Source organism: Aspergillus ambiguus, assembly GCF_047715705.1.
Source record: "Aspergillus ambiguus strain CBS 117.58 unplaced genomic scaffold BDV59scaffold_25, whole genome shotgun sequence".
Classification (NCBI taxonomy): domain Eukaryota; kingdom Fungi; phylum Ascomycota; class Eurotiomycetes; order Eurotiales; family Aspergillaceae; genus Aspergillus; species Aspergillus ambiguus.
In genome coordinates, this window is record NW_027395538.1 from 302,884 (window position 1) to 329,262 (window position 26,379).

The 26,379-nt window shown below is 56.7% G+C and overlaps 16 protein-coding genes across 16 annotated transcripts; 7 read left to right on the forward strand and 9 right to left on the reverse strand.

Annotated features, from left to right (window-relative positions):
* Window positions 1–525: 525 nt before the first annotated feature.
* BDV59DRAFT_203599 (catalase) lies at window positions 526–2,550 on the reverse strand (the record flags this gene model as incomplete). The annotated part of the gene is made up of 11 exons (XM_073694294.1): window positions 526–596; window positions 649–1,074; window positions 1,126–1,210; window positions 1,277–1,564; window positions 1,625–1,748; window positions 1,795–1,802; window positions 1,856–1,948; window positions 2,000–2,210; window positions 2,260–2,283; window positions 2,338–2,467; window positions 2,523–2,550. 11 exons carry the CDS (start codon window positions 2,548–2,550, stop codon window positions 526–528), a joined length of 1,488 nt encoding a protein of 495 aa, XP_073546191.1.
* A 499-nt stretch (window positions 2,551–3,049) lies between these two features.
* On the reverse strand, window positions 3,050–3,968 carry BDV59DRAFT_209076 (glycoside hydrolase family 11 protein; the record flags this gene model as incomplete). Its single annotated transcript, XM_073695327.1, has 2 exons — window positions 3,506–3,968; window positions 3,050–3,449 (listed from the first exon to the last, which is right to left on the reverse strand). Exons 1-2 carry the CDS (start codon window positions 3,799–3,801, stop codon window positions 3,050–3,052), a joined length of 696 nt encoding a protein of 231 aa, XP_073546192.1. The 5' UTR covers window positions 3,802–3,968.
* An 817-nt stretch (window positions 3,969–4,785) lies between these two features.
* BDV59DRAFT_209080 (uncharacterized protein) lies at window positions 4,786–6,068 on the reverse strand (the record flags this gene model as incomplete). Its single annotated transcript, XM_073695328.1, has 2 exons — window positions 4,885–6,068; window positions 4,786–4,848 (listed from the first exon to the last, which is right to left on the reverse strand). Exons 1-2 carry the CDS (start codon window positions 6,052–6,054, stop codon window positions 4,786–4,788), a joined length of 1,233 nt encoding a protein of 410 aa, XP_073546193.1. The 5' UTR covers window positions 6,055–6,068.
* A 516-nt stretch (window positions 6,069–6,584) lies between these two features.
* BDV59DRAFT_69916 (uncharacterized protein) lies at window positions 6,585–7,109 on the reverse strand. Its single transcript, XM_073696927.1, has 2 exons — window positions 7,050–7,109; window positions 6,585–7,000 (listed from the first exon to the last, which is right to left on the reverse strand). Exon 2 carries the CDS (start codon window positions 6,956–6,958, stop codon window positions 6,650–6,652), a length of 309 nt encoding a protein of 102 aa, XP_073546194.1. The 5' UTR covers window positions 6,959–7,000; window positions 7,050–7,109; the 3' UTR covers window positions 6,585–6,649.
* A 1,205-nt stretch (window positions 7,110–8,314) lies between these two features.
* BDV59DRAFT_203602 (putative glyoxalase family protein) lies at window positions 8,315–8,839 on the forward strand (the record flags this gene model as incomplete). The annotated part of the gene is made up of 3 exons (XM_073694295.1): window positions 8,315–8,448; window positions 8,500–8,699; window positions 8,763–8,839. 3 exons carry the CDS (start codon window positions 8,315–8,317, stop codon window positions 8,837–8,839), a joined length of 411 nt encoding a protein of 136 aa, XP_073546195.1.
* Window positions 8,840–10,307: 1,468 nt separating this feature from the next.
* Window positions 10,308–12,274, reverse strand: BDV59DRAFT_209083 (uncharacterized protein; the record flags this gene model as incomplete). The annotated part of the gene is made up of 2 exons (XM_073695329.1): window positions 10,554–12,274; window positions 10,308–10,334 (listed from the first exon to the last, which is right to left on the reverse strand). Exons 1-2 carry the CDS (start codon window positions 12,075–12,077, stop codon window positions 10,308–10,310), a joined length of 1,551 nt encoding a protein of 516 aa, XP_073546196.1. The 5' UTR covers window positions 12,078–12,274.
* A 302-nt stretch (window positions 12,275–12,576) lies between these two features.
* BDV59DRAFT_203604 (intradiol ring-cleavage dioxygenase) lies at window positions 12,577–13,628 on the forward strand (the record flags this gene model as incomplete). Its single annotated transcript, XM_073694296.1, has 2 exons — window positions 12,577–13,301; window positions 13,358–13,628. 2 exons carry the CDS (start codon window positions 12,577–12,579, stop codon window positions 13,626–13,628), a joined length of 996 nt encoding a protein of 331 aa, XP_073546197.1.
* A 63-nt stretch (window positions 13,629–13,691) lies between these two features.
* Window positions 13,692–15,026, reverse strand: BDV59DRAFT_203605 (non-structural maintenance of chromosomes element 1 family protein; the record flags this gene model as incomplete). Its single annotated transcript, XM_073694297.1, has 4 exons — window positions 13,692–13,899; window positions 13,965–14,230; window positions 14,291–14,862; window positions 14,912–15,026. The coding sequence occupies 4 exons, from the start codon at window positions 15,024–15,026 to the stop codon at window positions 13,692–13,694; spliced, it is 1,161 nt and encodes a 386-aa protein (XP_073546198.1).
* A 153-nt stretch (window positions 15,027–15,179) lies between these two features.
* On the reverse strand, window positions 15,180–15,982 carry BDV59DRAFT_182645 (zinc finger CCCH domain-containing RNA-binding protein). Its single transcript, XM_073690386.1, has 2 exons — window positions 15,646–15,982; window positions 15,180–15,587 (listed from the first exon to the last, which is right to left on the reverse strand). Exons 1-2 carry the CDS (start codon window positions 15,944–15,946, stop codon window positions 15,259–15,261), a joined length of 630 nt encoding a protein of 209 aa, XP_073546199.1. The 5' UTR covers window positions 15,947–15,982; the 3' UTR covers window positions 15,180–15,258.
* On the reverse strand, window positions 15,967–16,805 carry BDV59DRAFT_182646 (uncharacterized protein). The gene has a single exon (XM_073690387.1). The coding sequence runs from the start codon at window positions 16,749–16,751 to the stop codon at window positions 16,119–16,121; it is 633 nt and encodes a 210-aa protein (XP_073546200.1). The 5' UTR covers window positions 16,752–16,805; the 3' UTR covers window positions 15,967–16,118.
* A 99-nt stretch (window positions 16,806–16,904) lies between these two features.
* On the reverse strand, window positions 16,905–18,587 carry BDV59DRAFT_69951 (NAD(P)/FAD-dependent oxidoreductase). The gene has a single exon (XM_073696928.1). It carries the CDS (start codon window positions 18,375–18,377, stop codon window positions 17,058–17,060), a length of 1,320 nt encoding a protein of 439 aa, XP_073546201.1. The 5' UTR covers window positions 18,378–18,587; the 3' UTR covers window positions 16,905–17,057.
* A 58-nt stretch (window positions 18,588–18,645) lies between these two features.
* BDV59DRAFT_69981 (SDR family oxidoreductase) lies at window positions 18,646–19,959 on the forward strand. Its single transcript, XM_073696929.1, has 3 exons — window positions 18,646–18,950; window positions 19,000–19,313; window positions 19,367–19,959. The coding sequence occupies exons 1-3, from the start codon at window positions 18,914–18,916 to the stop codon at window positions 19,826–19,828; spliced, it is 813 nt and encodes a 270-aa protein (XP_073546202.1). The 5' UTR covers window positions 18,646–18,913; the 3' UTR covers window positions 19,829–19,959.
* A 420-nt stretch (window positions 19,960–20,379) lies between these two features.
* Window positions 20,380–21,116, forward strand: nctB (negative cofactor 2 transcription regulator complex subunit NCB2). The gene is made up of 3 exons (XM_073690388.1): window positions 20,380–20,489; window positions 20,541–20,567; window positions 20,618–21,116. Exons 1-3 carry the CDS (start codon window positions 20,468–20,470, stop codon window positions 20,992–20,994), a joined length of 426 nt encoding a protein of 141 aa, XP_073546203.1. The 5' UTR covers window positions 20,380–20,467; the 3' UTR covers window positions 20,995–21,116.
* A 70-nt stretch (window positions 21,117–21,186) lies between these two features.
* BDV59DRAFT_194377 (putative chromatin remodeling complex subunit (Arp9)) lies at window positions 21,187–23,347 on the forward strand (the record flags this gene model as incomplete). The annotated part of the gene is made up of 3 exons (XM_073692381.1): window positions 21,187–21,216; window positions 21,273–22,674; window positions 22,743–23,347. 3 exons carry the CDS (start codon window positions 21,187–21,189, stop codon window positions 23,345–23,347), a joined length of 2,037 nt encoding a protein of 678 aa, XP_073546204.1.
* A 298-nt stretch (window positions 23,348–23,645) lies between these two features.
* On the forward strand, window positions 23,646–24,914 carry BDV59DRAFT_203611 (putative C2H2 finger domain protein (Kin17); the record flags this gene model as incomplete). The annotated part of the gene is made up of 5 exons (XM_073694298.1): window positions 23,646–23,728; window positions 23,788–23,798; window positions 23,852–23,885; window positions 23,966–24,146; window positions 24,216–24,914. 5 exons carry the CDS (start codon window positions 23,646–23,648, stop codon window positions 24,912–24,914), a joined length of 1,008 nt encoding a protein of 335 aa, XP_073546205.1.
* Window positions 24,915–25,043: 129 nt separating this feature from the next.
* BDV59DRAFT_209097 (pyrroline-5-carboxylate reductase) lies at window positions 25,044–26,288 on the forward strand. The gene is made up of 2 exons (XM_073695330.1): window positions 25,044–25,224; window positions 25,275–26,288. The coding sequence occupies exons 1-2, from the start codon at window positions 25,194–25,196 to the stop codon at window positions 26,087–26,089; spliced, it is 846 nt and encodes a 281-aa protein (XP_073546206.1). The 5' UTR covers window positions 25,044–25,193; the 3' UTR covers window positions 26,090–26,288.
* The last annotated feature ends 91 nt before the right edge of the window (window positions 26,289–26,379 follow it).

The following is a 26,379-nucleotide window of genomic DNA, read 5'->3' on the forward strand; positions in this document are numbered from 1 at the left end:
TAGTTGCAGAGACTCGTTCAGCGTATAGACCAGTGGTATCCCTCTATATTATCAACTGTCATTATGATGCTAATCAATGTGGTTAGAAATGTCTGGGGAGTCCTTTACATACGACCATAGGGTGTGGAGAACAGGGCTTCCCGTCCGCTCAGCCGTACTTAAGCCACACGCCGGCCGGTTAGTAGTTGGGTGGGTGACCACCAGCGAATCCCGGCTGTTGTATGTTCTTCTTTTTTTCTTTTCTAACGAAAAGAATATCCCCGCGAGCTTTCATTGCCCTAGTTGCCTCTCATTAAAAGTGAAGGAGTACCTGGGGGAGCTCGTGTGAACCAATTTTGGAGACATATCACTCAAACCATGAGATATTTTGATCGGAACTCCTTCGTCGAGTAGTATAATAGTTAATAGTCTCGTAAACCAACAACTCAAGAGGACCTTATATGTTCCTTTATATATATATATATATATATATATTTTAAGTGCTCTACAATCGACTCCCTACTCCATCCCACAAAGAAGTATATATTAAGCGAGGTTTGCCTCCGTCTCCTTTTCGATTCTCTTTCCAAGATCACGATCAACTCGAGAGAACATTTCTAGAAATGTTAGCCTGGAAACATGCATAGAAAGATTAGACAGAATGCCTACCATACACCCTCTTTCTCAACTCAGGGTACTTGATTTGCCGGACGCGATCAGCGACATTGCCCACAAACCGGTCCTGATGGCCCTCTTCGCGACCCAACACTTTCCACAAGCCAGCAGCTTGCTCATAGTCTTTTTCTTCCACGCCACTGGCATAGCTGCATACCTTTCCGACCCATTGCTCATGCTCAGTGATAGTGCTCGAAACCGGACCGGCTCCGTTACTGGACCGCGCAAAGGAAGTCGGTGTCAAACTGGATCCGACATAGCTGGGTTCGTCCCCGTAGTTCGAGGAGAAATTCATCGCGCCATTTCTTTCAAATGGGCAGTGGACGGGTGCCCGGGCAGAGTTCACTGGGAGCTGCTGGTAGTTCACCCCGAGGCGATAGCGCTGCGCGTCGGGATAAGCAAACATTCTGGCTTGCAACACTGCGGCCTCCTTAGTGATGATCAAAACAGATAAAGGGAGGGGTGACTTACTGGGATCGGCCGATGGTGCAATTCCCGGAACCATGGTTGAGGGAGAGAAGCTTGCTTGCTCGATATCCACGAAGTAATTCGTCGGCTATCCATGAAATCAGTCAGCACGTGAAGTACGAGGAGTCAGTTAAGATTGTAGGGTATATCTTACGTTGCGATTCAAAGTGAGACGCCCAATTTGTCGAAGGGGAAAGCCTTGGTGCGGCCACACCTTGGTCATGTCGAAGATATTGAACTTGTAGTTCTCGGCTTGCTTAGGATCCATGACTTGCACGAACACGTTGTACACAGGATGATCACCACGGTCAATAGCTTCGTACATGTCCTGGACCAGATGGTCGGGATTTTCACCTGCCAACTTAGTGGCCTCTTGTCTAGTGAGGTTTTTGACGCCGATTGTGGTTTTGATGTGAAACTTGACGTATTTGAAGGAACCATCCTGGAGCTTGTCAGACAAGCACCACAGCTGAATACGGCTTTGTTTCAAAAACCAACGCACCTCCTTTGTCAACTTATAGGTGTGACCACTGTAGGCATTCATATGACGCAGCGAGGCAGGGGTCCCTCGATCACTGAAGAGAACCATCAACTGATGGATGCTTTCCTGTGCTCCAGTATGGAAGCTACATGTGTCAGTGCCGCCGCAATTTTAACGAAGACCCAACTTACTCCCAAAACTAGGAAAAGTTAGCCAAATACACTTGCAAGCTAGTCTCGCCCAGGTACGAACCATATTTGAATCAGGAAGGTTAGTTGCCGGATGCCTCTTGTGCGATCTGTTCAGCGACGGGAACTTCTGAGGGTCCCGGATGAAGAAAACCGGCTGGCACAGCATCAGCAGGATTGCTAACTCGAAATACCAGGCTACACTTACAGTGTTGTTGAACACAAAGTCCTGGTTTCCCTGGTCGGTATAGAGCTTCATTGCCCAACCGTGGACATCGCGCAGGGTATCCGCGGAGCCCGTTTCTCCTCCGACCGTAGATATCCGAAGTACACATTCCGTTTTCTTGCCTACTTTGTTCAGAAAGCTTGCAGATGTGATATCCGTGCAGTCATGGGTAACTTCAAAGACACCAAATGCGCTTTTCATCGTAAGTCAGTCGTCCATTGGAAGCAATACGTTAAGCATACCCAGCAGCCTTTGCGTGAACCACACTTTGAGGGACAGGTCAGCTTTTTTGAGAGACATATATGTCGATTGATTCTTACCGCTCCGGGATCCTCTCGCGAGAGAAGTGAGCAAGACTCTCCAAGAGTTGAGTGTCTTGGAGAAGAACTAGCCCTCCTCCGGAGCCGTCTCGTACTTGAACACTCGATTTATCATTAGGGACAGGACATCCTGTATTTATCTGTGAGCTTCTTCCTGACACATAGTGGGCAAAAAAAGGGTCTACCCTCGGCCAGTGTATAGTAAGGCGCCATTGTGTATTCTTGATCGAAGCAAGGCTGCAATTGCAAACTTGAAGGTATATTAATTTATTCGAATCACACAATTAGGGCACATATTTATGAGCACAAGCTGCTGTTGTATCTGTCCAGGTTACATAGTATCAATGACGATTAGTGTTGGTGTAGAGTTTCATCCGAAAGCTCTGGTGGGCCCAGGACAGGACATCACCATTCCCGTCTTCTATTCGAGATTGCGAATCACATTGTGCCGATTACCATCAGATCGAGATCGGAACATATTTCCTTTCCTGCGGGCCTATCCGTCTCGGTTCCGATGGAATATCCGCCTGTTGTGCCAGACTGTATCTCCGCTACGATTACTTCGATGGGAAAAAATTACCAGGGTAGAAGAATTCATTCATCTCACGCAGGTCCACCGACATTCAGCACTAACATCCTTCATCGAAACGCAGTACCAGTCTTCAATTCATGCCAAAGTCGGGCCACCACTTGCAGCAACTGCCGATTTCTATCAGTACACAGTAATGGAAGAAGATCCACTGCTCTGGTAGCCTTCAGTCGCGACAATCTGGTAGTTATGAGTGCCCAAGTTCATTCCCAGCCTGGACCAGGCATTGAAATGGTTCGCCATGGTAACTGTGCCTCCAACGCGCTTCGAGGTCCGAACGGACCAGTACTGAGTAAATGTCGCGGTGCCAATAATCGAAGGCGCATTGGTGCGGGTGGCCGTGTAGATGTTGTAGGTGCCTCCATCACTGTTTACAGTTCCTCGATAGGTGCCCCCGCTGCCGGGATTATACGTGCCATAGGATTCGACCACGTAGTACTCAATGAGGGGGTTTGTGGTCCAGCCATACACAGCCAGGTAACCATTGCCGCTGGGGTTGAAGCTACCGCCGTAGTTGATGTTTCTAGAAAGCCGGGTCAGTTAGTTCCCCTTCGTACTCTTATATAAGATCGACTATACCTCGCAGATCCTGGGTTCCAGCCCTTTCCTCCCACGAAGTTCCCGACATTCGACCACTGCACACTGTAGGAACCAGCAGCACCGTTCGTGTAGGTCACGGAGCCACCGCCATCGGTCCAGAATGAATAGTAGTATCCATTGGAATAGCCGGTGGAGCTCGGCGTAGAGCGTTCAGCAAGCTCATGGAGAGTGGTATTGAAGGGCTCGTCGGAGCGCTCATCGAAGAGCTCGAGAGGGGCAGCCAAGGCTCCGACAGCAGCGAAGCAAGCAACAGCAAGGCGAAGGAAGGAAACCATTGTGATGGCTTGACTGTACTTTCTGGATTGCTTTGGTGGATGGGTGTTAGGATCCTTTTCGGTGAAGCTGCGCCCTTTTATGTTCTGTTCATCCCTGCGGGCAAATGCTTAGGCAGTCGTCCTATGGACGGATCACCGGGAACAAAGAAGACCTGAAGAAGCCTTTTGCCATTAGAGTACAGCTAGTTTAGGCTGATCTGTTGATCATTCCTGTGTTGGATTCTTCAGGGATACCTTGGTCGTTCCAATTGCCGATGTGTCTGGGGTACCGAAGTAGTTTGCAACCATCCGGATGATTCCAGTTCCTACACATTCTATGCACTCCTCAGGGCCTTGGCGTCTTTTCTTCAGATTTCCATTTTAGCCGGCATAAATCCCCGCACCATTTAGGTGCGATTCAGTTGCAACTTAGCACATGATATCCGAACTTCATGGCGTCTGTCTTGGTGGCACCTTAGGTCATATGAACAAATTCCATAGGCTAATAAGTTCTGTGCCTCTCCTGGAGTCTACCCCAGGATCGGCTAATTCTGGTTCTCTGCGGCCATGACCACTCATATTCGCGAGAACAAAGCCATTGAATTTAGCCACGGGTCTCCAAATGCGGAGAAAAAACAGCCACCGTCAGGGGCTCCGGTTGTTTGCTTGGACTATGGGTTTTAAGGGCCTAGACCGGTGAAAGCCTTGGCTGAGTGAGTCCGACAACTCAAAGATACATCTAGCGCCGTATCAAGCGTTTTAAAATGTAATAGAATCCGAGGTGGCGTTGTAGCAGATATACGCCGTATGTGTTTGCTTGGCTTCCGGCCTACATGAAGCAATACGCAACTGTAACTCCAGTAGCCATTTTAAAGATCTGGAAGAATACCGACTGCTCTTGCTTTAGCCATAATTGCTTCACGTTCAGCCGCGTGGCCCTCCATAATACCCAGCATAGCACGACAGGACTATTGCTGTGGTATTTTGCCAGGTGCGGCATCGGGACTATCGTTTTTCGAAAGTTGTGGTCGAGAGAATCGACACAGATGTGTAAGATGGAGGGGCGTCCTCAAGTCCGTCTGTTGCTGGACCGGCGATACCCACCTCATGTCTCATCTCGCCAGACATGGGCTTTTCATCCTTGCTATCACGCGCTGGGCCGTCTGCCATAATACTGATAGGGAGATCGGACTGGCTGAATGTCAATATTTTCCCTGCACATTCAAATGAGAATGTCGCGCATAATCTGTACAGTCGAGCAATGTTGAATGTGCTGAAGGATACATCAGAGCTTTTGATCGCCAATGGACCGAACATCTGCCCGAGATTAACCTGGCCAGACACAGGCATGCCCAACGAGTGCTTACAAAGGACTTCCATTCTCTCATCTATCTCGCCCGAGATTGCTCCCATAAGCGACGGCGCAGCCCTGGCAGCGGTTCGCCCAACCACCGTTATCGCCAAACTTTGCAGGATAACCTCAGGTGGGAAGCTAATAGAGGAGTACTCCATGAAAGGCACAATATCAAGGATGCAATCCAGAGGTTCGGATTGTACCATCCTTGTCGAATATGATAGAGCGATTTGGAAGTCGAACCGAGGGAGCTGACTTGGCGATAGCCACGACTGCATCTTCTCCTGTAACTTAAGACTTCTTCCCCGGTTTTCAGGAAGCAGTAGTAGACTCCTAACGGTAAACAACTGCTCTTTCACGTCTCGGTACGTGGAGTTTGGGCTATCAGCCTCCAACCGCGCCGTTTGGGGGATAAAATTCAGACGGACCATCTCATCGAACAAAGGCGACTTTTTGAAGATGTTCTTCTGCGGCTTGAAGACCTGAGCACGTATCCGGTAATCAATTGCACAATCCAACCGACGCAACGAATCACCCGTTTCCGCCGCAAAAGTCGGGGGTAGTGGATGTTCGGCGTCACTACGGAAGGGCAATGTATCGGGCCATCTGGCAGAACACTGCACGTGTGATGGGAACATAAATTCAAAAGGCCATTCATGACAACCAGGGACAAGGGTACTTCCGCTCAAATGGAGGAGTATTCGCCGTTTCTCGAATAACACACATTTGCTTTTGTAGCTTGCTGACGGTGCGACCGCCCCTTTCACTTTTTGTACTTTGGCCTTTGCGCGCCCCGAAAATGTCACCGTGATGTCTTCCAACTCAACTGGACGTTGAGACTCAAAAACGACCTTTCCGAGTATGCGCTCGCCCCCGGAATATGAGGCCAATCGACGTTCGAGGTGGATTGAGAGTGGCATAAGGGGTGTTGAATGTCCGTGAAGAAAATGATAGTCAAGTTTCTAAGATTACCACAGTTGGGATATTGCTTTTTATAATCAGTAAACAGCCAATTATTAGTTCAAGGCTTTGCAATGAAAATCCATGAGATGTACCGTGGGTATACCCTTCTCCAACGAATGACGGATGGGTTTATACGAGTACGACAGGATTGCCGTTTGCGGAAATGCTAAGTGGAGCTTCTTGAAGATCCTAAAATTCTCAGGCCATACAAATCCTTGATTACTGTGATGCGGTATGTCTGGTCCGGCAGTTCTTCGGACGGTTCCTTATCTCTGGAGGGATGCTGTGTAGGACCTTTCCCCAGGATGTTTGATAAGGAGCAGCTGCTCGCAATCTTGTCCTATTACTATGGGCAGACAATTTTCGCCAATTATATCGAGTCTCGCTTCTGTCCCGTATTGCTCAATATATATTTATGACTAGACAAAGGTTGAAATTACGAAACCGAATGACAACATAGGACAGCACCGCGAAGTATATTAACAGGCCTTGCGAAGCCGCTTCTCTCTGGTGGACAATGAGATCCACAGCATCCATGCCGATATCCATTCACTAGTCCAGACCGGTGATAGTAACATTGACATTGATCTTCGCATTCGCATTGTGCTTCATCGAGATAAGGCCCATGGAGGAAAGATCGTTGATGTCCAGCGCTACATTCACGCCCATAAACCCATCCGTCTGGTTCATACCCCAGATGTCGATGTCGACAGGAAGCTGATCCATGAGCTGGTTGATGGTCTCCATTGCATTTTGCTTAGTCCAGTCGAGATTGAACATGTTCGAGGAGCGAGGTAGAGAAGACGTCGCGGCAGAGCAGGCGGAAAGAGCGGCGATTACGGGGACGACAGAGAAGCGCATGGTGGAGATGATATGGAGTACTCCAGAGTAACGATTGAATTGCTTGATTCATGTGAGCGTGGGCCTCGTGGCTGGTAGTCAATGCACTCACCCTGATATGGGACACAGATGGGTCAAGAACGATAGACTTTATGCTAAAGAGCGACTAAATGGGATAATCAAGAGAATGACAGGGCCTGCATCGTTCCCTGGTGGTTGAAGGCAGAGGAGTGGCCGAGGATCAGAGCCCCAAAGATGCGAGCGCAGCTGTTATTATGATTTTGGGGTCAGATCTGGGATCTCGTCAAGATTGCGATGCCTCCACTTCTGCCGCCATTAGGTTGAGAAGTCAACTCAACTCCCTTATTATTGGAAGAAGGGGGGAATTATTAGAGTCAGAGATCCACTTCGGCAGAAATCGTGCCCAGACGGGATCGAGTTGGCGCTATCGAGATTGACGAACTGCTGCAATTTATTCGAGCTGGGTTGTGTTCTATTTTGATAATGACATTATTGGGAAAGCTACCTAGGGGTTGAAATTTAGGATAGCAGAAGTGATCTCTGCAACGGAAAAGTAGGATTTTGTTTATTATGGAACGAACTCCTGACCGAACCCATGGATAGATCATCTTCGCTAGTGCCCGCGGATCCACGAGATATCGAATCAGAGACGCAAGGGTGGGAGTCTGTGGGGATCCTCATCTATCTAAATAAAGCTGCTCATTCCCATCAAATACTCTGTTCAACGTGATTGGGGTACCAACATCTGTGACTTGTATCTAGGCTCCCCTAACATGTGCGATTTGAAGAGATGCAGCCTATTATGTACAATTCCCGACATATCGTGGTTCTCCCTGCATGATCTTCCACCCCCTTTGGAGGGCCTCATTAAACCGAGGCGTCTAGCTTGTTCGCCCTCACAATTTATTAGAACATGCTATGCTAAGCGACAGGGTGCACATTTCCGATTCAGAGACCTCCAGATGCGATGTGGGTCGATCACGATGAACGTAGCTTAATGTTACTAGGCAGATCAGAATGAACTTGTTCAGGCATGGACCAGAATGTCTGCCAGCCAGACTTCCTACAATTACATATCAATCGGCCATAGTTCGCCAGGTAGCTAATAATGTTAGTGGGTAACCCCATCTCGAATGCGGGGACAAAATACGGGAAAGGGATTCCGAGCGGGAACCGTCAGACTATTCGGAATCCATTCTAACGCTGCGTGACGATAGGTTAATTGTGTAGCGTATTTTCCCCATTCCCCGCCATATGCCGACATGAAGCTACATCGCGCTCCTTATAATCCTCCTGCTGTCACCCAGGAACTCCGCAGAATCTAGCATCTATCAGGAGGTGTACAGAACTCGAACCATGATCACCGGAATTGCCCACACCAATCTCCTCGTACCGGAGGGTACCTTAGAGGCTGCATATGAGTTCTACGTAGGGACGCTGGGCTTGACAGCCATCCCGGTTCCTGAGCTGCAACGAGACACCACGGCGTGGTATTTATCTAAAACGCTCCTGCTTTGGAGACAAGCGTCTAACAAATATAGGTTCAATATCACCGCAGATGGGAGCCAACAAATCCATATCGCATTCGGCGCGAATGAGGCTGACTCGCCGCGCCATCCATGTCTGAGAATCAGTTCCCTGGAGGCCCTTCAAGAGCTGCGACAGCGAATCTGGGACCATCATGTGCGCGGCGGCGCAGCAGCTCCCATGGAGGCGGACAAGCCTGGCGAGGAAATTTCCGGTACGTTCTCTAGGTTACGTGACTCCCGGTGAAATTATTGCACTCACTAAATAAATCTGACAGGAGAAACGACTGCCGAGTATCCGACTCGGTTCTTTGCGAGAGATTACGCGGGGAACCGGATCGAGTTCAGTTTATAGTCATACTCGAGCGACGACGGGGAGAATATGATATGCGAATATGAACCTACAGTATACCACGCCTCTCTGCCCACTGTGAAGTAGTACCTCCGCACCCCGTCTAATCTACAAGTTCGACTTTCTTTCCTTCTTCGCCGCCGGAGCCAGCAAACCAACCTGCGTACCCAGTGCCACCAGTTCCATCTCCGGATCAAACACAAACACTTCCATGTCCGCACGACCATCCTGGATCGCCCGCACCTCCGCGCGTAGATACAGCCAGCGAACGCCCTCTGGAGGCAAATCCTTCTTGATCTCTGTCACCATGTTCAGCGTGAAATAAAACAACTGAGGCGGCAGGACCGTCGATCCGTCGGCTGGGAGCAACCTCCAGGAGGGGTTCCCCGCATCGCGGGCCTTCTTCTGCGCCGCCGCAAATTCCAATGTCGCGGATACGCTACCCGTGGGGAAGGGAGCGTTGGGGGGTGCCGGAATGAAATTGAGTGGGATTGGGAGGGTGGTGTCTATCAGGTACTGGATCATGTCTGTGGTCCAGCGGGCCGCGTTCGACGAAGATCCTGCCGGGGGGCAGTCCCATCCCGGGGCTACCCATGCCTCTGTGTAGTTGTCGGGGTGTAAGCGGTCTGCGGGGATATAGATTTGGATGTAGGAGAGAGGGCGGCAGAATCCGTTCGGATGGAATGCCATGTGGTAGCAAGCCCAGTTTGGGTCACTGTGCGTCGACAGCTGCTTGAGATCAACGGGGCGAGGAGGAGGGCTCAGCTGCCAGCCGGTGGGGGACGTGGCACCCGGAAGGCAAAAGTTGCAGACGCTGGGGATGTTAGAGCCCGGGTTCTGTATGTTCTGATGGTAAATGCACGAATAACATACACTATGTGCGCCGAAACGCACATCTTGGGTCCGCCCTGGAAGATCTCCACACTCAAGGTAGACCAGGCACGACAGATGCTGAGTTCGTGCAGTCTGATCGTCACCGGTCCTTGGGTAGGGAAGATGGGGCGGTGAAAATGGACATACGCAGAGCGGACGCTCGTCTGGGAGTGGATTTGGGGATGACGGGATGCGTACGAGGAGGCATATTTGGTTACTAGGCAGGCAACGAACCCACCAGCGCTGACTTGTCGGTGTTAGACGCCGCCATGGGCTCTATGGGTTACAAATGTAGAAGCATACCACTACCCCAGCAGATGGCCTCAGGAAGTTGTACCTGACATGTATTCCCCTTAGGGAAATCCACAGCCAATGCCTGGCTGAGACTAATCTGGGTCGTCGAAGAGTCCATAATGCATGTTACGAAGACCTATCCATCATAAGGCAGAGATGACTGCTTTTATATGGAGCACAGGCCTATCAATGACGAACGACGGCCAAACCGACTCGAAACCACCTGGTTCTCGATAGATTAAGTTTCCCGAACCCTGCTTTATCCGGATAACATCAAGCGAACCTAAAGCCTGGAAACAAACTCCTATGCAGGGACACGCGACAGATACATCTGAACATGGTAGATCTAGATCGGAACCATGGGGATACAGGGAGATGTCGGCGAACACCTCGTACAGCTCATCCTGATATAAACAAACCCAATTGTCTTACCCTAGGTAAACCGACCCTGGTCGCGTGTAGACAGAGCTCCCTCTTGGATACCAGACCCGGAAGAAACGCACGCTTGCAACTAAAGAATCCTGCATGATAGCCTCCCCCTCCCACCCACTCCACAAAGCGGCTCATCAGACCCCGGGACCATGCGCGCAGTCAAATCCGGGGGATCAGGAAACTCCGCGTCAAACGGCCACATAGGACGCAGAATCCGCCGATGACCCAGCCGCCTGATATCCTGGTCGACGCCACCAGGCGTCAACGCGAGGATCCAGTCCGCCGCCATATCAAACAGCTCCGGCTCCAGATACCCGATCTTAACCACGACGACGTCCGTCGCGCGGGGGTTCAAGTCCAGCTCGACAAAGTCGCGTTCGTGGTGATACGGCTTGCGCAGCTGGGTCAGCACAACCGACACGCTCCCGACCTGCAACACCGCCTCGACCACCGCGTCCTTATCCCCGTGCTTGACCGCATGAACGCGGCCGGTCATCGTGACCGGTGGCGCGTGGACGTCGTCCACCTCGGCCCCCGCCGTGACGGTGACCGTCGCCCCGACGCCGGCGGCGACCATGGTCTGCACGGCGTGGGGCCCCGGGATGCTGGCGTAGATGACGGACGGGCCGGTCGGCGTCTGGAACTCGGGCCGGGCGAGCAGTCGGCTCAGGGTCCAGGTGACGTCGCCTGAGCCGCCGGCGGTGGGGTTATCGCCAGAGTCGGAGATGAAGAACGGGTGCACGGGGGAGGCCAAGGCGGCGTCAACGCACTCCGCGAAGGAACCGGTGGGAGCGACGAACTGGAAGTCCTCGTGCGAGGCCCATAGCTTTTGGGCGAGCCGCTCGGCGCCGCTGGCAACGTGCGCAGCGTCCCATCCGGTCACGACGACCGCGGCGCGATTCCGCGGCTCGTCGGCCCAGGGGTATCCGACCCAGATGGCGGCGTCGATGACGCCCGGGAGGGCTTCGACGGCAGGGACCGTCTGGTAGAGAGTCTTTGCGGGGTCGATGCGGGTAGATGTCTGCTCGCCGGGGAGGAGGACGGGGACTGGAATCCATGCTTTCAAGGGCCGTGCGTGGGCGGTGGTATGGGGGGTGGTGGTGAGGAGACGGAGGAGGTTGCGACAGGCGCGTTCCTTCGTTTCCAGTTCGTCGATATGGGGCGCGGTGCGATAGCAGGTGAGCAGATCGGTTTCGTGGGCGAGATCCTGCGAGACGTTCCCGTGGAGATCCATCGACGCTGAGACGATCGTGTCGGGGCCGACGACGGCCCTGATCCGTCGGAGCAGCTCGACTTCGGCGTCATCGAGGCCTTCGACACACATCGCCCCGTGGATGTCATACCATAGCCCGTGGATGGTCGTTGCCGAGCGCTTGAGGTCCTTGAACCGGGCGACGATCTCCCCCGCGAGTTCCTCGAAGGCCACGCGGGTGACGGTGCCGCCGGGCAGCGCGTGTCCGATCAGACATCCGTGCCATTCAGCAGCATTCGCGAGCGGAGAGCCGGTCTGCAGAAAGGCGTACTCATCGATGACTTCGGTGCCCCGGCGGGGGTGGAACGCGTCTGCGAGAGTGCGAGACGGAGTGAACGTGGACGTCTCGCACGCCAGCCCAGCTACGGCGATGACCGGACGGGCAGCCATGTGGATGAAAACGGCTGATTATCTGCGATACATCCAGATAGATCCAGCAGGGTGATGGCACGGCTGAGTCCGTGGCAGGACTCGCGTTGTGGCGGTATGCGGAGATGTGCATTCCGTCATCCCGCTTATATCAACCTGCATTTACCGGTGGCACAGACATCCAGACGTGCTTTTCAGCTTCATGTTGGCGTGTTGAAGCAGCAGCAGCGGAACGCTCCCCACCCGCCGCCTGATCTTCAATCGGGCCCCACAGTCGACATGGCCGGATTGCTTGATTCACGATGTTTTGGACGATATCACACCGAATAGGGGGTGAAGTGGACCACACACACCCACCACCGCTGGGCTACGTGTGCAATGATATACAGAACCCACGGCCGATTTATGGTTCTCCATGTGGGATCTCGATCCGGTCCCACATGGGGCAGATATAGATGCACATCCCTCATCCCACCCACTGTCGCCGATTACGCAGCAACAAACAAACATCACCATCGCCATGTCGCGCTGTGAACCGCCGCCGTCCCTCCCGCCCATGAAGGACCTCACGACCGAGAACATCACGGAGAACGTGCACATCGTCAACTCGCAATGCGATGACCCACGCACTCGGTACCTCTTCGAGCGGATCGTGACGCACCTGCACGATTTCGCGCGCGAAACCCGTCTCTCGACGGAGGAATGGCAAGCCGGGATCAAGTTCCTGACGGAGATCGGGCAGATCAGCAACGACCTCCGGCACGAGATGATCCTCCTCTCGGACACGCTGGGGGTCAGCATGCTGGTCGACTCGATCAACCATCCGCGCATGGCGCCCGCCACCGAGGGCACGGTGCTGGGGCCGTTCCACACGCACGACGCCGAGGCCATGGACCACGGCGCGGTACTGCACGCCGACCCGGATGCCACGCGGCTGCTGTGCGTGTGCTCCGTCCGGGATTCGCGCGGGAACCCGGTGCCCGACGTCAAGGTGGACGTGTGGGAGGGCGACTCGCGGGGGTTCTACGACGTGCAGAATCCGAACCGCGCGGGGCCGGATGGCCGCGGCGTCCTGCGGTCGGACGCCACGGGGACGTTCTTCTTCAAGGCTATCGTGCCCGTGCCGTATCCCATCCCGATGGATGGGCCGGTCGGGAAGATGCTACAGATGCTGGGGCGGCATCCGAATCGCCCGGGACATGTGCATTTCATGATGGACAAGCCGGGGTATGACCTGCTGATAACGTGAGTGTCGATGCCCCTCTCGTGGATGGGTCTGAACGGAGGGCTGACAGGCGCAGTGCGCTGTATCCCCGCGGGGACCCGTATGAATCGTCGGACCCGGTGTTTGGGGTCAAGGAGTCGCTGATTGTCGATCTGTCGACCGTCGAGGACGCGGAAATGGCGGCGAGATATGGCGTCGACGTGGGCACGAAACTGCTTACGTATGACTTTGTGCTGTTGACCGAGACGGAGGCGCGCGAGCTGCGCAAGAAGAACGCAATCGAGGCGATGGAGAGGCAGCGGCGGAAGGTATACTTCCACAACGACCTGCCGGTGCCAGCGGAGTAGATACAGGAGCCTACGAGCGACAATGCAATGCGTGCAACCGTGGTTCATTCGAGCATCAATTCATCAACTCATGACAAGGGAGGGCGGGTCTGATGCCCGCGTAGGCAGTATAACTGCATGTAGCGTATGGACCGTCGGAGATCTAGACGGGCCAGTCTCGACCACGCCGTGCGCGAGGGCCTCTGCTTCAACGGCCAGATGTAGAGTGTATCTGTATCTGCGCGTGCGAATCGCACGACCGAACCCGGGCTCCCACCGCGGGTGTGCGCGCCTGTCCTGCAGGGTTGAGCCTCCTGCAATCGAGCAAAAACAACCCCAACCACCACTATCCCTCACTCACTCTCGACCTCATCCCCATCCTGGCTGACCCCAACCAGCTGCGAGCTCGGTCCCGCCGTGCTCACCCGCTGCGTATTGGTACTCCTGCGCTTCCCCTGCTGGTACTTCTCCGAGGTCGTAATCGCGCGCTCGCCGACGAACCGATCACCGGGCCACGCGGCCTTACACACCGGACAGCGCTCCGCCTGCTGCATACGGAAGAAGTTGCGAACGCAATGGTCGTGCAGACGACCGCGACAGTCGCGGTTCGCGCACCGCTGGCCCTACACAGCGTCAGCACATAACCCGCACCTAGCACGCCGAGTACACGCGCCAACACCTACACAAATAATGATATCTTTGCACGCCGCGCAGAACTTGATCTTATCCAGCCTCGCGCCGTCATCGTTCTCCTCGTTATACGTGGCAACCAACCACCCGCGCAGCTCCATTAGCCCGCGCGGACTGAGCGCGTAGAACCCCCGACGGCTCTTCTCCAGCCAACCATCGTCGACGAGCTGTTTCAAGACAGACTCGGCCTGGGACATGTTCAGCGACTGGGTAGAGGCGGCGGTGGGGGCGCGGGCGAGCTGGGTGGCCTCGATGGCGCTGACGACCATGGCCTCGCAGCGACGGGTGTTGTTGGTGTCAAAGATGGCGTCCAGGACGCGCTTGACGAAGGCGATCTCGTCGGCGGAGTAGGCGGTGGCGAGCTGGGTGAGGGCGTCACTGGTGGTGTTGACGAGGGCGTAGACGCGCTCGGGGACGGGCGCGTCGGCGGTCGGCTCGACGAGGGGCGATTGGCGACGGGTGCTGCGGATCTCGAGGTCGAAGGGGGAGATGGCGGTGTTGGCGGCGGCGATGTAGGAGGAGAGGTCGTCTTCCGTGATGTCTTCGGGGGAGACGGGCTCGCCTTCTGCTGGCTTGTTAGTAGCAGTTCGCAAGCTCGTATTGAGGGTGTGGACCTTGGACGGAGAAGATGGAAGCGAGGATGGGACGAGCTTGGTCGAAGGTCATGGAGGACCGGGCCAGGAAGGCCTGTAGAAAGGCACGGTTGGAGTCATTGTAGGAGTCTGGCATGGTGAGCGGCGATGAAGAGGAAGATGAGTTGAGATGTTGAGCTGCCTTGATGTGATGGACACGGTCACGTGAGCGCCCAATACTTCCGGACAACTACAGCTACACCGACAGCTACAGCTACGATAGATAGGATAGTAGGGACGAGAATCATATGCTCATTAATCTCGCAAGGCTGATATCATAAAAGCCCATCAATCCCAACGCCACGTACAAAAACCAAACAAACAGATGCCTAATATCTCCGCCGGGTAGGCTCCGGGCTCGGACTGCGACTGACGCTGCGGGCATCGCGACCGCGTTCCTTGAGCCACTTCTTCGTGCTCAGACGCAGCTCGCGGTCCAGCTCGTTACTCGGGTCTTTGCGATGGATGAAGTTGCAGAAGCCGCCGCGCACGCAGCCCTCGCCACTATTTAATCGACAACAGGCTTCTCGAAAGTCGGTGACGGGCGAGAGCTCGCAGTATATTGGCCGGGCGGCGTACCAGCGCGAATTGAGGGCGTCGCAGGCGGCCTGGGCGTCTTCTTCGTATTTGAAGCGGGCGTAGACGTTTCCAATGAGGTCTGCATGCACGTGAGGTTAGCGATCCAAATCGACGCCCCGTCGCGGGATATCACTCACGGTCATTGTTATTGTCACACACGACGAGCTCCTCCAGCTCGCCGTACTGGCACATCTCGCACCAGACATCCTCGTAAAAGGCATCAAAGTGGTTCTGCAGCTGGCTCGGGTTCATCTTGTTCTTGGGATCGTAGGCCGGGTTCTGGTACATGTTGGGCATGAGGATGGTCTGCGAGTAGGAGGGCTTGACGTGTTTGCGAGAGCATCGGTCGCCATGTCGACAGGCGCCGATCTTGTAGTAGAAGGAACAGTTGACCTTGTCCTGTTCGGTACCGAAGATGGAGGCGAGATAGTTGGCCATGGTGTGTGGGGAGGATGCGAGGGAGTGGGAGAGGGAATGAATGCGATAGAGAAATAATGCGGAGAAGTTGAAGCTCCGAAGAAGATTCTGGAGCTGACTAAGTTTGCGGCCTGAGGCAGAACAATCCAGACGGTTCTACTCTACTTCCTATACGTCTTCTACTGACACTTTTCTACAGCATCAATCCTCCCATCACCATACCCACAACCCCAGCCACCTTCACTGAGTTCCCTCCAAGCACAGATGCCCCCGAATCCCCCGCAGCCGTCTCACTCGGCGCAGTCCCACTCCCACTTCCACTTCCACTCGCATTCGCACTCGCAGTCGCCGTCGCCGTCGCAGTAACCCTCGCAGAACCAGTCCCCGCCGCAGTCGTCGCATCCGACTCTGTCACCGTCTTCCCCGCACTCGGCCCCGTAGTCGCAGAGACCGTGCGATTCCCTCCCGCGGACGCGGACGTAGGTGCAGATGTAGCCGCAGTCCCCGCCGTGGTCGACTCCCCTCCCCCAGTCGCCACAACCTTGAAGCCCCGGATCGTGACGGAGGACTTCTTCGAAAACGACTCCGTAGCCATGCCGGCGGCTTTCCCGGTGCAGTCGGAGGTCGTATACAGCATCATGTTGATGTTCTTCTCGCCCTGGCCGTCAAGGTCGAAGAGCTGGCCTTCTTCGTTGTCGACCTCGATGCAGGCGTGTGGACCCTCGCCGGAGACGGTGGACGCCTTGCCGTCGGCGTTGCGGTAGGTGAATTTCCAGGCGTGGGAGGAGGCCAGGAGGGCAGTGGTGGCCAGCACGGAGAGCTTCATTTTGGGTGGGGTAGAGGACGAATTGGTGGCGATGGATTGACTGGAAGGGAGGAAGGGAGAACTGGGATGTGCATCCGTATTATGTATTTATGTATCTAATGATTGAGTCTGGCCCCCTGTCAGGGGCTCAGCTGAAGGATGCAAAGCTCGTATTCAGCGGGCTAAGGCGCCCGCCTCGCGGCTTGGCTCCTGCATCTAGGAGGTGCAGGATAGGATCAATAATCTATTCATGGTCACGTGGAATATTGTTGCGGTCCGAAATGCTGTCTATCCCTGACTATATGCTTCTCTAGGTACCTATCAACCCTACAGCTTACTCCCGCGACGTCTAACCTCTACCCCCAGCCCACTCACATCCACCGCCGGGGTCAACCCCCGCACCATATCAGCCACGACCCGCCCCGTCCCAACAGACAACGAGATCCCCCAAGGGCCATGTCCCGCCGCGAGGAACACGCCCCCGCCAGACGCCGTGCGCACGCCACCGAGCACGGCATCGTCCACCCTGGCGACGACAGGCACGCCGCGCGCCATCGCCGGCCGGAAGCATAGTCCCTCCCGGACGATCTCCAGGTCGTCGACGTTGCGCACGGTGTCGGTCGACTCGGTCTGTCCGGGGGCCAGCCGGCCCAGCAACCGCACTGTCACCTCCTTGAGCCGGCGCATGTCGCGGTGGTCGAACAGTGCGGCGGTATCCTCGGCGCGCGCGGGTAGCTGCAGATCCGGGTTGAGCCCCGCGATGTAGATCTCCGCGCCGTGGCGCGAGAAGATCTCCGGGCTGAAGCCGCACTCCGGCGGGTGGGTAGTGAAGACCGCGTGGCTGCGGTTGTGGTGTGACCGTTCGTGGTGGCGCGTGTGGCGCGGGGAGCGGAGTACGAGCGAGTACCCCGCCAGGGGCGTCATATTGACGGTGGCCCGCGCGGCGGGGAACAGGTCATGGAAGACGGTCGGGGTCCAGGGGCCGGCGGCGATGATGAGGTTCGTGCAGGGGAGGGTGGACGCGGTGTTGGTGCGGAGGTCGACAAGAGTCACGCCGGTGAGGGTGTTGCCGTTGGCTGGGTCGGTGACCAGGGTGGTGGCCTGCGCCGGATGGTGTAGGGTGACACCGCGCGATTGCGCCGCGCGCAGAAGGAAGGTCGCGAGACGAAGGGGGTCGACGACGGCGACGGTGTCAGGGTCGCTGATCTGCTCCAGCTCGGCGCCTTGCTGTTTCGTCAGCCAGGCCGGGCTGTCGCTGTCGGCGAGAACGGCGGCGGTGTGGGTGACGCCGGCAGCGGTCTCTGCGCGACTGGTGCCGTCCCGCAGCCAGTCGTCGCCGCGGGTGCCGGTCTTTTTACTCGCTTCGGTGGCGAGGTTGAGCGCGGTGCCGCTCATGTACCCCCATTGTTCGGCGCCGCGGTGTTCAGCGGCCAGAGAGCGGTGGAGGTTGAAGGAGTATGCGCCGAGCGGAGCGAGGGCTGGCGCAAACCAGTCTTTGGCCAGGAAGCCGGCAGCGTAGCCTGATGCGGCGCTGAAGAGCTGTGGCGCGGGTTCGACGATGTGGATTGGGTCCCCGGGTTGGGATTGCGAGAGGTAGTAGGCGATGGAGGCGCCGATGATGCCTCCGCCGAGGATGACGGTGGGCATTCTTGACTTGGGCTTGACCCTGCGCTTGACGTTGGGAGAAATTGATCAATTGACTCGGAGAATTCCCCCGAGGTCGCCGCGGGGCAGAGATTGGTATCAGTCCGGTTCTGGGCGGTGGAGCGGCCCACTTTGCGTCAGAGAGATGGGAAGGTTCCATCATTTCAAGCTGGAGGATTGAGATGCGTCCCGCAGGCAGTAGAACTGGAGAGTAGTGGGAGTATTTGTCTGGCATTCTTGTGATATGTACGGTGTAGCCGGTGAGGGGTCTGAGGAGGGGCCGCCATCAGTGAGAGCTCTGGGGAGTGTGTTAGTAGCGAGAGAATGGGTAGAAGTTGAGCAGCTGTGAGTTGGAGGAGACGAGGAAGAGCCAGGCTCTAAGATGTAAGGTAGTTGGAGAGACGAGGAGTTGAAGTTGGAGAGATGTTGAGGGAAGAAGTAGGAGGTGAAGGTGAAGTCACGGGAACTCCCACGTCCTCCAACAGGCAATTACGCAGTTCCCCTCACCACTTCCACCCCATCAATCGCTGTCCAATATCATGTCCAAGACCATCATTGTCACCGGCGCCTCCAGAGGTATTCTCCTGCCCCATACTGCATACTCAAGTCAATACTCACCATCCAGGCATCGGTCTCGCTATCGCCAAATATCTCCTCTCAGCCCCTCAAGCCCACAATGTGGTCGTGATCGCCCGCAGCGTCGAACCCCTCCAGAAGCTGAAGGACCAATACACCAAGCAAGTCGCCGTGCTGAACGGCGATCTGGCGGATTTCTCCCTCGGTCAGAAGGCCGTCGACCTGGCGTTGAAGAGTTTCGGGCGTCTGGACGGCATGGTGTTGAACCACGGGATGCTGGGCCAGGTCGGCAAGATCGCCGAGGCCGATCCCCAGCAGTGGAAGCACGGGTTCGACGTGAACTTTATCAGTCTGGTTGCGTTTGTGCGTGTCTCTCCGGTCTGATTCGAGTGGATGGCCCCCGCTAAGTGTCACAGGTCAAAGCTGGTCTCCCCGCGCTGCGCGAATCGCACGGAAAACTCATCTTCACCTCATCCGGCGCGGCGGTGTCGGCCTACCCGGGCTGGGGTCTGTACGGAGCCACCAAGGCGGCGCTGAACCATCTAGCGCTGAGTCTGGGCGAGGAAGAACGCGAGGTGACGACGGTGTCGATTCGTCCGGGCATGGTGGATACGGAGATGCAGCGCGAGTTGCGGGAGGACCATGCGACGACGCTGGAACCGCAGATGCATTCGAAATTTACGACGGTGCACAAGGAGGGGAAGCTGCTTCGGCCGGAGCAGCCGGGCCATGTGATGGCCCAGTTGGCGGTGGATGCGCCGAGGGAGTTGAGTGGGAAGTTTCTATCGTACGTCTGGAGTGAAGAGATTTCATTCATGGACTATCTACTAACGAGTTCTAGGTGGAATGACGCGACGCTGGCGGCTTTCCAGGAGTGACTGGGATGAGTGTCAGTGAAGAACATGACAGAAGCGGTGATGAGTGACGGAGAAGGTGTAGAATCAGCCGAAAGATGAAAAGCATTACATTTTAGAAGCATTAGGTGTAGAACCTTCATACTTAGCATGGAATGTAGGGTGATCATCATGTTAAAGGGGAAGGGGAGAAGTGGTGTGTCTTACATCAAGCGTAGCCGAGGAAGCAATGGTGTGCTGTGACTAGAAGATCTGCTCTCGTTAGGTGGGTTCCTGGATGAAGCCATTATACACGCGAGAGATGGAGGGATTCAGTAGTCCGTTTGGCTTGGACAGTGTAGGTCACCATAGAGGTCTGATAGGGGCGACAACAATGTTCATCATGTAGAGAGTGTGTGGGAAAAAGGAAGAGACATACCGTTAGTACATCGAAGAGACATTGCATTCGGGTCGAGTTGGTTGTGGAGGAAGAAGCGAAAGTGGATGAAGGAAAGAAAAAAACGGATGAAATAGGCTGGAAGGCGGTGGGATTCTGCCGGCATATTCTTCCGCCTTCATCCATTATTCCGACATCTACATCTCTACATCTCTTTCTCCATCTCCTCGTATCCCTTCTCTCCTCTACTCTTCTTTGATTCCTTCTCTTGTCCTTAACCCTCCGACATGTCAGATCGAGAGTTTTCCGGTATGCCCATCCGTCCCAGCCTCGCAGCCTCGACCCGACTAACTTCACCAGCGAACGACGACCTGTCGCTACCCAAAGGTACGTGACGACACCCGCTGCGACATCGATCCCTCCTGACTTCTACATAGCCACCGTCCAGAAAATCATCACCGAGATCCTCCCCCCGTCCTCCGGTCAGACCTTCTCGAAAGATGCGCGCGATCTCCTCATGGAATGCTGCGTGGAATTCATCACCCTGATCTCCTCGGAAGCCAACGAAATCAGCGAGAAAGAAGCCAAGAAGACCATCGCCTGCGAACACGTGGAGCGGGCTCTCCGCGATCTGGGATTTGGCGACTACATCCCGGATGTGCTGGCGGTGGCGGAGGAGCACAAGGAACAGCTGAAGTCCCGCGAAAAGAAACAGAGCAAGATGGAACAGAGTGGGTTGTCGGAGGAGGAGCTGCTGCGGCAGCAGCAGGAGCTGTTCCGGTCGGCGACGGAGAAGTACCATGCGGCGGAGTGATCATGGTGTAGTAGATGATTTATTGACATACCGTAATCCTTGATCTTCATACTTCTTATATTTATGCCATGTATAGTTAGACTAGATGTATCCTTACATAAGTTATGCCCCACGCTAACCCCATTCGGCAGGCGCACCTCAACTTCTTCCGCTTCGACTCGCGTTGTTTCTCGTCGCATTCGCATCGTCACGATGCCGCCCTTCAAAGATGAGCATATCCTGGTATGTCCCTCTGGTCTTCTCGTCCCCATCCGCTTCTCTCTGTCTAACCGCCACAGATCATTGCGCCCGGGTCGCAAGTCACCCTGGCGCAACTCGGTCTCCCCGAGTCCTTCACCCCAGCGCGCTTTCGCTTCCCAACGCGCATGTTCCCAGCCGAGAAGTCAGGCGAATATGAACCCTACAAGATCCGCGAGCGACACCACCTGCCCCATCCTCCCAATGGCTCCCACCCCTCCCAGCCGAAGGAGGATGTCGACATGAAGGATGCCGACTCCGCCCCAGAGCCCCAAGACACCGCCGCGTCGACAACCGACCCTACCCAGACCGAACCCCCCGCGAAGTCCGACGGTGCGGACGCGGGCGACTCCAAGCCGGAGGACGCGTCCCCCGAGATCGTCTATGAGGAGGACGTCACCTCGGACGAGGGCGCCATCTATCCGATGGAGAATGGCCGCATCGTCGACTGGCCCTGTTTCTTCGCCCTCCTCACCCACGTCTTCAACACCCTCAGTCCCTCCTTCCACACCCCCATCATGCTCATTGCCGAGCCCGTCTGGTCCGCGCGCGACCGCGAAACCATCACCCAGTTCGTTTTCGAGAAGTTCAAGGCCCCCGCCTTCTGTCTGATGGACGCCGCCCTCGCCGTCTGCTATGGCTACGGCGTCTCCACCGCCACCATCGTCGACGTCGGCAAGGGCAAGGTCGACGTCACCGCCGTCACCGACTTCCTCGTCCACGACCACGGCCGCGGCATCGCCCTCGAGGGCTGCGGCGGCGACTACATGACCGACCGGCTGTGGGAGCTGCTCCGGTCCAAGGGCTTCACCTGGGAGATGTGCGAGCAGCTCAAGCGGAGCAACATTACCGAGCTGCTGCCCCCGGGCACGCCCCTGCCCGGCGCCGCCGTCACCGCCCACCAGGGCCCAACCCCGAACCCGGCCGCGGCGTCGTCCATGGGCGGCCCGGAGGGCGACGCCGCCGCGCGGGGGGCCGACGGCGCTCCGACTGGCGACGAAGAGGATGAGGGCGTGCTGGATGTGGCGGCCATCGTGAGCGGCAACACCAGCGAGTTCCTCGCCAACCGCGAGAAGGAAAAAGCCGAGAAGTCGACCAAGAAGGGCACGGCCGAGCAGGCGGCCAAGAACGCGCGTCTGCCCAACTCCAAGAAGGAGAGGGCGACCTTCCAGTTCGAGGAGTTTGTCCGGCTCGAACCGGAGACGGACGCGCCCGCGCCCACGCCCAGCCGGTTCATCCGCCAGACGCGCGACATCGAAGTCGGCGTCGAGCGCTTCCTGTCCGCCACGCCGAAGCAGCAGACCGGCGACCGGCTCTCCAGCGGCATCCTGGAGGACATCGCGACGCAGATCCACCACACCATCCTGGCAGTGCCCGAGGCCAACAAGCGCAGCGAGCTGTGGGATTCCCTGATCATCGTGGGCAACGGGAGCAAAATCAAGGGTGAGTCCTCCCATCCAACCACCATCCTCGCCATGACCAGAACCGCATCCTAACCCTTCACGCCACAGGCTTCACGCAATCGCTCGTCTCGGCCATCACGCAAAAGTTCGTCCTCTCCCCCTCGGCCACCATCTTCACCTCCGAGCTCCCCTCCAACTTCTCCACGCCGCTCCCCACCGGAGGCACCAACACGCCGGCGCCCACGGGCCCGCCGGGCCCCATGCACCACCCGGCCGGCCACGGTGTGAACCCGCTGCTCGTGGCGGCCACGCATTCCAACAACGCCGCCGGGCAGATGCCGCCCGGCACGCCGTCGATGGACCCCACGATGCTGTCGCACCACCGGTCGTCGGGCCACTCGCAGACGCCCACGTCCGTCAAGACCGTCAAGCCGCCCGAGTACTTCTCCGAGTGGAAGGAGCAGAGCAGCAGCAACGCGCCGGGCGCCAGTGGCGCTGGCGGCGTGAACGGGGCGCCGGCGCCGGCGGGCGGTGGCCCGGGGGGCCCAGGGGCGCCCGGGGGCGGCCATGGGCTGGAGGAAGCGGTGTTCCTGGGCGCGCAGATGGCGTCCAAGGTGGTCTTCATTCTGGACCAGGGCATCAGCAAGGGCTTCATGAGTCGCGTGGAGTATAACGAGAACGGGCCGTCGGCGATCCACGAGTACAGCATGTAATTTGGGTTTGTTTAGTTTAGTCGAGTTCTTGTTCGGTTCGGTATTGGTTGTGGCGTCGAAACAGCCGAGAGGAGTCTGGATAGTTGAATGCAATTCTACTGTACCGCAAGCTATCCTCCTATACCGGATACTGTATACACTTATCCCCGTATACTCGGCTGTAGTCCGAATGTCGACGTCACGTGGAGATAACCACGTGACCTTATCCGGTGGCGCTTATCAACCCGCACGGAATGAACGATCAACTGCAACTTCTACTCATCCACATCGCATCGCATCCCATCACATCTCATCCACGATGCCGCGCGCAGAGGCAGGCAGCACCAAAGCCCTCTCCAACAAGCTGAAATCCAAGGGCCTCCAGCGTCTACGGTTCTACTGGTACGTCTTCCCGCCAGCCACGCCTTAGGATAGAACACCCGCTAACGCCCCCCCTTCAGCCAGGCATGCGGTAAGCCCGCGCGACCCCCAACGGCGGACGAAAGACTAACTCGACTCGACTAGAGCGCCAGATGCGCGACGAGAACGGCTTTAAATGGTATGCCCTCCCGTCTTCCCGTCTTCCCGTCTCCTTCCACGTCAAGTCCAGTCCAGTGCAATCACGCTCACCTCATCCAGCCACGTGCAGAGCGAAAGCCACGTCCGCCAGATGCTCCTCATCGGCGAGGACCCGAAGAAACACATCGAGTCGTACAGCAAGGAGTTCCAGGACAACTTTTTGAGTCTGCTGCGGACGACGCACGGCGAGAAGAAGGTCCACGTCAACCAGTTCTACCAGCAGATCATCGCCGATAAGACCGTACGTTCCGCGACCCTTCGCCCGGATGCTGTCACCGGGAGAAAAATCCAACGCTAATTGGGCCCGCAGCACACGCACATGAACGCGACGAAATGGAAAAGCCTCACGCAGTTCGCGGCGCATCTCGGCCGCGAGGGCCTCTGTCGCGTCGAGGAGACGGAAAAGGGCCTCTTCATCTCGTACATCGACCGGAGTCCGGAGACGTTACGCCGGCGCGAGGCGATCCTGAAGAAGGAGCGGCAGGACCGCGGCGACGAGGAGCGCGAGCAGCGGCTGATCCAGGAGCAGGTGGAGCGGGCGCGACAGCGGAAGGACCGGAGTGAGGAGGAGGAGGTCGATCCCGAGGCGAAGGTCTTGCAGCGCAAGGAGGGGGAGAAGGTGAAGTTGAATCTGGGGCTGGGGAGGGCCGCGGGGTCGCCGAAGGAGCGGGAGGCGCCCACGGGGTCGGAGACGACAGGGAGGGACACGGAGCAGACGACGCCGGAAAGACGGCCGGACGGTGAGCGTGCATCGCCGGAGAGAGCGGAGGGGCCGCCGGCCGCGGCGCCGGTGAAGATGTCGCTGTCGCTGGGCGCGCAGAAGCCGAAGAATGTGTTTGCGTCGGCAGCGAAGAAGAACCCGCTGGCGGGGAAGAAGGGGCCGGTGTTGGAGCCGCCCAAGAAGATGACGGAACAGGAGCGCATCATGAAGGCCGAGATGGAGGCGATGGAGAGGAAACGAAAGGGGATGACGGGGTTGTCGCAGGCGAAGCGGCCACGGGTGGGTTGATCGGTATAGAGCGATGTACTTGTATAGTAGACTTGTCTAATGCATCTATGAGTCGTATGTCCATGTACGGAGTATGTATCCTCGGAGGTATATAGTAGCGGGTCCGTTGAGCATACCACAATACGTATGCTCGGGACGTGAACGATGACAATATCGGGCTGATCCAGAAGTATATATTCCTCCATCCTCCACCCATCTCGCTTCGGCTTCTCCTCCCGAACTCTACATCACCAGCTTCAACTACGGCCCATCCACCACCAACTACCACATACGACCCCAATGGCTCCCACCATTGCCTTCATCGGATGCGGTAATTCCCTCTAACTCCCTACCCCGACCATAATATACTCACGATCGCAGGGAACATGGGCTCCGCCATCCTCGGCGGTCTCCTTGACGCAACTCGCACTGGTGGAGCAGACGCCAAAATCGCCCACTTCATCGTCAACACCAAATCTCCGAGCTCGGCCCAGCGTCTGCGGGACCAATTCCACGCGGACGCCGCCCGTCTCGACGTCCGCCATGGGCAGAACGTCCAGGCCATGCAGGACGCTGACGTCGTGCTCCTCGCCTGCAAGCCGTTCCTGGTCGCCGCCATCCTGCGCGAACCGGGCGTGCAGTCCGCCCTGGCCGGGAAATTCGTCCTCAGCATCCTGGCCGGAACGACTCCGCGCCAGATCGCAGAGTACATCAGCCCGGAGGGCCCCCAGGACTCCGCCCCGGTCATCGCCCGCGCCATGCCCAACGTCGCGGCCCGTCTGGGCCAGTCCATGACTATCATCGAGGCCGATCCGACCCTGTCGGACGAGCAGGCCGAGCTGCTGACCTGGGTGTTTAGTCAGGTTGGACAGGTCAAGCATGTCGCGCCGGAGCAGTTCGACGCTGCGGGCATGCTGGTCGGTGCGTCCATGGCTATGTTCACGGTGCCCCTGGATGGCCTCTTGGACGGGTGTGTGGTGGAGGGCATTCGGCGGCCCGAGGCGCTGGAGATGGCCGCGCAGGTGTTGTCCGGGATGGCGGCGCTGTTGAAGGACGGTGACCATCCCGCTGTCTTGCGGGAGAGTATCTCGTCGCCGCGGGGTTGTACGATCCAGGGATTGATGACGCTGGAGCGAGAGGGGGTTCGGGCTGCGTTTGCGGATGGGATGATTAATGGGACGGAGCATTTGAAGTAATATAGATTCAGATTCCGCTCTATAGACGCTCCAAGCATATCCGTGCACAGACTCCCTGCAACAGATCCTGTAGCACCTCGTATGCTCCCTGCTGTTCTCAGCAAATCATGGCTACAGATCATGATCGTCACGCATCCATCAGGCAACTAACTATCAACAACCCCGCGAACATCCTGCGGATCCCCCTCCCGAGCAGCGGAAGACGAACCGAGGCCGTCTATCATTGAACCAGCGCATCTGGACGCCGCCGTCTAGGTCATCGAGATGCATCAGAGGCCAATCGGCCTTTG

What these genes read in the sequence shown, in the direction of transcription:
- BDV59DRAFT_209097 (XM_073695330.1), top strand. Translation starts at nt 25,194, where the DNA reads ATGGCTCCCACCATTGCCTTCATCGGATGCG. An exon ending in CATTGCCTTCATCGGATGCG is followed by an intron (nt 25,225 to 25,274) that starts GTAATTCCCTCT and finishes TCACGATCGCAG; the next exon opens with GGAACATGGGCTCCGCCATC.
- BDV59DRAFT_69916 (XM_073696927.1), bottom strand. Translation starts at nt 6,958, where the DNA reads ATGCGCTTCTCTGTCGTCCCCGTAATCGCCGCTCTTTCCGCCTGCTCT.
- BDV59DRAFT_182645 (XM_073690386.1), bottom strand. Translation starts at nt 15,946, where the DNA reads ATGGCCAACTATCTCGCCTCCATCTTCGGTACCGAACAGGACAAGGTC. An exon ending in GTGTGACAATAACAATGACC is followed by an intron (nt 15,588 to 15,645) that starts GTGAGTGATATC and finishes ACGTGCATGCAG; the next exon opens with ACCTCATTGGAAACGTCTAC.
- BDV59DRAFT_182646 (XM_073690387.1), bottom strand. Translation starts at nt 16,751, where the DNA reads ATGAAGCTCTCCGTGCTGGCCACCACTGCCCTCCTGGCCTCCTCCCAC.
- nctB (XM_073690388.1), top strand. Translation starts at nt 20,468, where the DNA reads ATGTCAGATCGAGAGTTTTCCG. An exon ending in GTCAGATCGAGAGTTTTCCG is followed by an intron (nt 20,490 to 20,540) that starts GTATGCCCATCC and finishes TAACTTCACCAG; the next exon opens with CGAACGACGACCTGTCGCTA. An exon ending in CGACCTGTCGCTACCCAAAG is followed by an intron (nt 20,568 to 20,617) that starts GTACGTGACGAC and finishes ACTTCTACATAG; the next exon opens with CCACCGTCCAGAAAATCATC.
- BDV59DRAFT_69981 (XM_073696929.1), top strand. Translation starts at nt 18,914, where the DNA reads ATGTCCAAGACCATCATTGTCACCGGCGCCTCCAGAG. An exon ending in TGTCACCGGCGCCTCCAGAG is followed by an intron (nt 18,951 to 18,999) that starts GTATTCTCCTGC and finishes CTCACCATCCAG; the next exon opens with GCATCGGTCTCGCTATCGCC. An exon ending in TTATCAGTCTGGTTGCGTTT is followed by an intron (nt 19,314 to 19,366) that starts GTGCGTGTCTCT and finishes TAAGTGTCACAG; the next exon opens with GTCAAAGCTGGTCTCCCCGC.
- BDV59DRAFT_69951 (XM_073696928.1), bottom strand. Translation starts at nt 18,377, where the DNA reads ATGCCCACCGTCATCCTCGGCGGAGGCATCATCGGCGCCTCCATCGCC.